Genomic DNA, 8,946 nt, shown 5'->3' with positions numbered 1-8,946 from the left:
ATATAGGGTGGCAGCTGCAGCTCCCCACATGAACTTACAATTGCTTATGATAATTTGGCATTTTTAAAGTATAATTCTGATTTTAAAATTAAAAGTAAAATATAAACATGTACTATTAACTTTTTCCCAGGCTTTCAAGTTGCAATTGCCTTAACAGGAAAAGCAACAAAAAATGTAATCATTGCCTACATTAATTTTCTATGCTTGGTGTTCCTAATCAGATTGGAACAGATTACGTTACTGGCTATTACAGTCAAACATTTTTGATGTTTTGGCAACCATTTAATGTTGCCCATATTACTGGAATTTCTTAATTTTTTCAGAGACAAGTAATTGTTGAACATGCACATTGCACTCTGAAAAATTTGACTTTTAAACAGAAAATGGAGAATTATATCCCTGTGCACATTATTTAAGTCATGTTTTTTTATTTTTAAAATTTGAATGCCAAACAACTCTTTGAGAATCCATAGCACCCTACAACCAGGCATAATTATGCCTAGGTGAGATGGAATAATCTTTTAACTGGAGCCTAAAAAAGGCCCAGATGTTTAATCACCTCGAGAAGAGGGAGTGTATTTGTGTTTTATCCACAGAATGCAGAGTCCCCCCATCTGGATCCAAGGCAGACTGGTCCAACCAGTTCTACCTCTCTCAATCACAAAGATTCGCAGAAAAGAGAAGGGAGAAGAGCAGGGGAAGCTGACATCTGCCACAGACTGCAATGAGAGCCACTAATGCTACTGTTGTTCAGCCAGTTTTCTTTGGACTTGTTGCTGTTAATATGATTTTTTTAAAGAAACTCAAAACTCAAACTAGCTCCCCTATAGATTGTGTCCCTTATTCGTATGCTATTGAAAGGCTGGAGAATCTTAGAATTTAAAATGAGGGCATTTAATACAAATGTATGGTGTATAACCTTTACCTAAAAGGACATGGAGGGCCACTGTAGCCAGCCAGAAATATAAAATAGCCAGTTCCAGGAACCCAGAGCCTCAGGGCTCTGGTTCCCGATACCTGCCCCTCCTGAATGATCCACAATGAGGGCGGAACTAAGAATGAAGGTCTAGTGGTTTATGAGACTCTAAACCTTGTCAACCAGTAGATGAAGATTATATTCCTAGAATGAATGTGTTCCCCTCCCTAACTGAATACCTTGGGTCAGGTCCCTCAGAAATTTTCCACTGTTTTTATGTTCTGTTTCCTTGGTAACTCTCTCTCTGCCCCCAGCTTCCCTTAAATACCCCCACACTTCTTGTGTTCTGGGTCGAACTCCTCTGACTGGCAAGGACATGAGATCGACCCCGGTACTGGTATCCCCAATAAACCTCATGTGATTGCAGCAAGTTCGGTCTCTCATGAGTCATTGGGTGGTCGCGTCATCCCGAGACTTGAGTAAGGATCTCCCCAGTTCTGGGGGTCTTTCACTATGTTATTTGAAAATTAAGCTAGCTACTAAGTGTCATACTTCATTTCAGTATATTTATGTTACATCATTGACTTATAACTCAACTATTGATTGGGAAAAGACTAAGGTTCATTTGCAGGGAGTATAGAAAGATATAGATATTTCTCATGATATAGAACAATTAAAGGCATACATTTCAGATATTAGCAAAAGTCATTTAGATACTTGGAACATTGATGAATTGGCCAGTGATTTAAAAAATAATCTAAGCGCACTGAATCCCTTAGACTGGGTTCAGTATATAATCTTGCTTACTATTATAATTGACATTACTTTAGATCCCTAGCCAAGATGAAGCGGCACATTCTGGAACTTCTTCCAAATGCCATGGCCACTCCAGTGAAACCCACGTGTCAGACTTGAAGGCCTGACCATGGATCTGAGCATTCAGCTTCAAAAGTAGCTAGCCTCCTGAAATTCATTCATTGGTGGGCCCTAGGTGGCCCAGATTTGTCCTTGCATTAATTGATGGAAGGTCTCGTGTGCTAGGTGCCCCCCAAGATATGATTTACCATAATAACTAAACAAAATTAGATGTTACACTCTGACCTTCATCAAAGTTCCAAAATCGTAGCTGACCCCTAGCTTGGAATTTCCTAGGGAGTGTTACACATTCAGACTAATTGCATCTGGCATTGTTAGGGAGATAATGAGGGAGGCTGAACAATGAAGTTTATTGAATAGAAGTTGATAATCTCAGGGCAAGGTCAATTAGAATCCTCATTTTCAGTCACGTACAGCCACAAAGCCACCATAATTTCCAGGCAGGACTATGGCGCATAAATATGCCCCAGTCCAGCTAATTTTTAATAAATAAATAAGGAAAAGCTGTGACCATCCCCCAGCCAGGAGCTGGCTGTCTCAGACCTTGGCTTGCCACAAGCAGTTAGCCCACCTTGGGTGAGGCTTCCTGACTTAAACAAAGCCCTTTTTGTTTCTGCCTCTTCTCTGCCTCAAGGTTCCTGCTATCAGCCCTGCCCTGGTGAAGCAATTCACCCTCCTCCAGAGACAGAAGATGAAGATGCTGATTGGACCCGTGGGATGCCGGTGGACTGAGTACAGGGTTTTGCCTGCCTGCTTGTTTCTCAGTTGAATAATACATGCTGGACTGAAAGCAGAACCATGCCTCAATGCCATTTTTTATTTCCTCTTTCCGTTCAGTTCCTTTAATTCTCTTAGACTCCTATTCCTCTTCCAGAAGACCCCACTCCATTCGTATGTAGCTTTAGGTGGCTGCAACATTTTGCAAAGTGTCTGAATAGAAAATTAACTTAAAAAACAAAATTAGTAGCCTTCCTATATACAGAAGACAAAGAGATGAGCAAGAAATCATGAAATCATTCCCTGTATAGTAGTCACAAATTATATCAAATATTTTGGGGGAACTCTAAGCAAGTAAAAGATATATGACAAAAATTTGAGTCTATGTAGAAATAAATTCAAAAAGATATCAGAAGATGGAAAGTTCTGCTGTGCTCATGGATCAGTAGGATTAATATGGTAAAGATGGCCTTACAAAAGGCATCTTCAATAACATAAGGACATTGCTCAATTACGTTTATAGTAGATTTATTTATAATAGCTAGAAACTGGAAACAACATAGATGTTTCTCAACAAAGAATGGATTTAGAAATTTGGTAAGTTTACACAATGTGAGTATTGATCAGCTACAGCACATTTGTAGCAGAGGATACACTTAATCCAGTAGAAACGTGATGCCCTCACAAAAGGCAGGTGCTGTCAGGAGTGAATTGCAGGTAGGTGGGCAGGTAGAGAGCAACCTCTAAGAAGTAATTAGAGGGGAGATGGGGTGAAAAATTCAAGGAGGTGAAACCAGGAAAGGGACAATATTTGGAATGTAATAAATAAAATCATTCAATAAAATCTGTAACTGGATGGAACTAGAAAGAAATCATCCTGAGTGTGGTAAACTGAGCCAGAAAGACACTCATGGTATGTCCTCACTTAATAGTGAACATTAGCTGTAAAGTAAATGATAACCATGCTACAATCCAAAGACACAGAAGGGCTACATAAGGAGAGCTCAATGGGGTCTGTATGAATCTCTTTGGAGAGGAGAATTAGAAAAGACCTGTGATGTGTGGAGAAGGTTGGGGAACGGGAACAGGAGGCATCAGTGGAAGGGGGGGGGGCGCTTGTGAAGGGAAAGGATAGAGTAACAGTCAAATGGAATTGTGGGCCATTGGGGAATGAACTAAAAACACAGAACCATAGAAACTCTAGAAATATAAGAGGGTGACCATATCTAAAGCTCCTATCAATTGGGATTGTGAAGCTTTAACTGACAATCTCCTTTAACCAGGAGAGACTTCTAGTGGAGGTATTAGTACACTAACCCAGACAGATAACCTTCAACCTACAATTTGTCCTATCTATAAGATGTGCTAGGCTAATGGCTGCACAGAAATTGTAGAAGATGCCATAAAATTGCTGATCCTCACTTAGACCCATGCCATGAGAGAAGTCCCATACCTGATAGTGCCTAAAGCTCCAGGATCCAGAGGGTAGATAGCCTGAGACCTAATATAGATCTAAACCATACTGCCAAAAAAGAAAGAAAGAAAGAGAGAAAGAAAGAAAGAAAGGAATAAAGTTAATGAAATGATGCCTAAGGGTATTCTATTACACTCTGATTGGTGCCTAGTCCAATTGTCATTAGAGATGCTTCATCCAGCAAGTGATGGAAACAGATATAGAGACCCAAATCCAAAGCCAAATATTATGTGGTACTCAGGGAATCTTGCAGAAGAGGGAAAAAACATTCTAGGTATCAGAGAGGTCAAGGACAACACAGGAAACTCAAAGAAATGACTAATGTGGGCTTGTAGGAGCTCAGAGAGACTGAACCAACAACTAGGTAGCTGGCATGGGACTAGCCTATGCCCTCTGCATATATGTTACATTTGTGTAGCTTGCTCTTCTTGTGGAAGTCTTAACAGTGAGATCAGGGTCAGACTCTGATTCTTTTGTTGCCTTTTGTGATCCTTTGCTTGATATCCATGGGATGCCTACTCTTTTCTGAAGAGAAAGAAAGGAGGAGTAGCTGTGGATGGGGGAAAAAGAAGGTGTGGTTGGATTGGCATGTAAGGATGGAGGAGACACTGAAGATGGAATGTAAAAAAATCCCCCAAAAGGAAACCAAAATGTTAAATACATATATATTTTAAAAATTAAATAATTGGAAAACATTTTATTACAAAAGATCATAAAATTACTACATTCCATTAAAACATTCTCAAAATATCAAAACACTATTAAAATATTTTAAAGTTTTCATATATTTTAATTTAACATGGACTCTTTATATTATAAATAGACAAAAACAATACAAAAATATATGTTAGACTAAGTAAATTGATTTAGAATATAGGAAAAGCGTTAGGTGTTTTGTATTTATTTAGTGCCTGAAAAAATAGAATTTTATATATATATATATATGAACAAAAATATGCCTGGCCAACTAACCCTAGAAGATTCAGTGTTCCAAAATAATGTTGAGATCTTTGGAAGAACAAGTTTATATTTTGAACTTGTGAATTTATATTCTCCAACCTTGACAAAGGTGATTTCTCCAACATCATCCATGAGCCAATTGAGGATAGCATAATATCCAATTTCCTTCTCTACATTACAATCAAGTTTCATTTTGATTCCATCATGAGTAGTAAATTTTATTTCCCTAAGGTAATCCCATAGCTAAAAAAAGAGGAATAAGAAAGAGTAGCAGATCCACAGCCCTCTCTGCCCCTTTCCCACAAGTGGAGACCATGCCTTGGGGAGTGCTACAACCCAGGGACTCAGGTGAAATTTCCATTTTCTCTCTGGTGACCTTCTAAGGCAGGACCAGCCAGGAGGCACAGGCCTCAGAAGTGGCAGGGCAGCCAGTGCAAGATCCTTTCTACCTCCCTCTTCACTTAGGAGGGACGACAGATCCACAGCCCTCTCTGCCCTTTCCCAGGAAGTGGAGAGCCTATCTCCAGGGTTTGTTCTGACCCCAGGACTCAGGAAGGATGACTGATCCACAGTCTACTGCACACAGGTCTTACCAGAGGAAAGCTAATCTCCCAGAAGTGCAGATACAGGCTTACAGACCCACAGGAGGAGCAAGCTCCAGCCAGAGACAGCAAGAATATCTAACACCAGAGATCAACAGATGGCGAAAGGTAAATGAAAGAATCTTACCAATAGAAAACAAGACTACTTGGCTTCATCAAAACCTAGTACTCCCACCACAGCAAGTCCTAAATATCCCAAAACACTGGAAAAGCAAGATTTGGATCTAAAATCATATCTCACAATGGTGATAGAGGAATATAAGAAGAGCATGAATAACCCCCTTAAAGAAATACCAGAGAAAACAGGTAAACAGGTTCAAGACCTTAAAGAGGAAACACAAAAATCCCTTAAAGAATTTCAGGAAAGCACAACCAAACAGGTGAACAAACGGAACAAAACCACCCAGGACCTAAAAATGGAAGTAGAAACAGTTAAGAAATCACAAAGAGAGACAACTCTGGAGATAGAAATCCTAGGAAGAAAGTCAAGAACCATAGATCCAAGTATTACTAACAGAATACAAGAAATAGAAGAGAGAATCTCAAATACAGAAGATACCATAGAAAACATTATTGACACAACAGTCAAAGAAAACACAAAATGCAAAAAGTTCCTAACACAAAACATCCAGGAAATTCAGGACACGATGAGAAGAGCAACCCTAAGGGTAATAGGTATAGAAGAGAATGAAGACCTCCAACTTAAAGGGCCAGTAAATATCTTCAACAAAATTATAGAAGAAACCTTTCCTAACCTAAAGAAAGAGATGCCCATGAACATAGAACAAGCCTATAGAACTCCAAATAGACTGGATCAGAAAAGAAACTCCTCCTGCCACATAATAGTCAAAACACTAAGTGCACAAAAAAAAAAGAATATTAAAAGCAGTGAGGGGAAAAGGTCAAGTAACATATAAAGGCAGGGCTATCAGAATTACACCAGATTTCTCGCAAGAGTCTATGAAAGCCAGAAGATCGTGGGTTGATGTCATACAGATCTAAAGGGAAAACAAATGCCAGCAGAGGCTACTATACCCAGCAAAACTCTCAGTTACCATACATTGAGAAACCAAAGTATTCCATTACAAAACCAAATTTATACAATATATTTTCACAAATCCAGCCCTTCAAAGGGTAATAAATGGAAAACTTCAACACAAGAAGGGAAACTACATCTTAGAAAAAGCAAAAAAGTAATTTTCCAACAAAACTAAAAGAAGATAGCTACATGAACAGAATTCCAAATCTAACAACAAAAAATAACAGGAAGCAACAATTACCTTTCCATAATATCTATCAGTAATCAATTCCCCAATAAAAAGATATATACTATCAGACTGAGTATGTAAGGAAAACCCAACATTTTGTTGCATACAGGAAACCTATCTCAGTGACAAAGACAGACACTACCTAAGAATAAAAGGATGGAAAACAATTTTCCAAGCCAATGGTCACAAGAAAAAAGCTGGAGTAACCATTCTAATATGAAATAAAATCATCTTTCACCTCACGCTAAAGTGATCAAAAAAAGATAAGGAGGGACACTTCATATTCATCAAAGGCATGATTTACCAAGAAGAACTTTCAATTCTGAACCGCTATGCTCCAAATGCAAGTGTATCTACATTCATACAAGAAACTTTACTAAAGCTCAAAGCACACATTGCACTGCACACAATAATACTGGAAGATTTCAACACCGCACTCTCTGCAATGGAAAGATCATGGGAACAGAAAGTAAACAAAGACATGGTGAGACTAACAGAAGTTATGAAACAGATGGATTTGAAACAGATAGCTACTGAACTGTTTATCCTAAAACAAAAAGATATACCTTCTTCTTAGCACCTCATGGTACCTTCTCCAAAATTGACCATATAATTGGACACAGATCAGGCCTCAACAGATACAAGAAGATTGAAATAATTCCTTGCATTTTATCAGATAACCATGGACTAAGGCTGATCCTCAATAACAACATAAACAATAGACTTCCCCCCCACACATGGAAGCTCAACAACACTCTACTCAATGATAACTTGGTCAAGGAAGAAAGAAAGAAAGAAATTAAAGACTTTCTAGAGTTTAATGAAAATGAAGTCACAACATACCCAAACTTATGGGATACAATGAAAGCAGTCCTAAAAGGAAAATTCATAGCTTTAAGTGCCTACAAAAAGAAACTGGAGAGAGTATATACCAACAATTTAACAGCACATCTGAAAGCTCTAGAACAAAAAGAAGCAAATTCACCCAAGAGGAGTCAAAGGCAGGAAATAATCAAACTTAGGGCTGGGGACAGGAGAAGGGAGGTGGAGCAAAGAGTTGAGGCAGAAGAGAGAAGTCTCAGGAGGAGAGAAAGAACCAGAATGGAGGCTGACATCAAAAGTTTAGATCTTTGGTACATTTTGAGATAGTATTTATATCTTGGATGAGGTATGGATCCAACTTTCTTCATTGCATATATTCAGATGTCCCAACACTGTTTGTCAAAGAGATGAGTCTTAAGAACAAGGACATACTGAGTTTTGCAGGCAAATGGATGGAACTAGAAAATATCATCTAGGTGAGGTAACTCAGACCCAAAAGGACATGCATGGAATAGAAACCCTGACTAACACAAGAATACTCAAGATACAGTCCACAGAACTCAAAGAGAACTCCAGGGATGGAAATAGAGAGGAGCCTGAGGAAAAGAAGGTCCAGCAACATGCTCAAAGTGAGATCCAGCTCAAGGGGAGGTCCCAAGGCCTCACACTATTACTGAGGCTATGGAGTGCTCACCAAAAGGGACCTAGCATGACTGTCCTCTGAAAGACCCAACAAGCAGCTGAAAGAGTCAGAGGCAGATTGGTGCACCCAATCAATGGACAGAAGCTGTTGACCCCTATGGAAAATCTGGAAGAAGCTGAGGAGGAAGGTAACCCTCTAGGAGGACCAGCAGTCTCAATTAACCTGGACCCCCAAAATCTCTCAAACACAAGACCACCAACCAGGCAGCATACACCAGCTGGTATGAGGTCCCTAACACATATACAACAGAGGACTGCCGGGTCTGGGTTCAGTCAGAGATGATGCACTTAACCCTCAAGGGACTAGAGGCCCCAGGGAGTTTAAAGGTCTGGTGGGGTGGATACATCTTTGTGGAGACAAGGACAGGAGGGACTATGGGATGTGGAACAGTCAGAGGGTGCACTAGAAGGGGGATAAAATCTGGAGTGTTAAATAAATAAAGAGAGAGAGAGAGAAGGAAAGAGAGAGAGATTGATCTTTTCCCCCACTAACACGTCTTGTCTTTTTTGTTGCAAAGCAATTGGCCATAACTATATGGGCTTTTTTGATCTCTCAGTTCTATCCTATTGAATCTATTTGCCTGTAATCCATGACCAAAAGCAAAAAAA

General features: G+C 39.4%; 1 protein-coding gene across 1 annotated transcript in view; it reads right to left on the bottom strand.

Annotated features, from left to right (window-relative positions):
- The window catches only part of LOC116084286 (vomeronasal type-2 receptor 1-like), a 152,580-nt gene that overhangs the window by 8,299 nt on the left and 135,335 nt on the right, over nucleotides 1-8,946 (bottom strand). The window contains 1 exon segment of the mRNA XM_031361145.1: nucleotides 4,956-5,186. Coding sequence (XP_031217005.1) covers nucleotides 4,956-5,186 — 231 coding nt within the window.

The sequence above is a fragment of the Mastomys coucha genome, unplaced genomic scaffold (assembly GCF_008632895.1).
Source record: "Mastomys coucha isolate ucsf_1 unplaced genomic scaffold, UCSF_Mcou_1 pScaffold9, whole genome shotgun sequence".
Classification (NCBI taxonomy): domain Eukaryota; kingdom Metazoa; phylum Chordata; class Mammalia; order Rodentia; family Muridae; genus Mastomys; species Mastomys coucha.
This window is presented reverse-complemented; position numbering and strand designations above follow the sequence as displayed.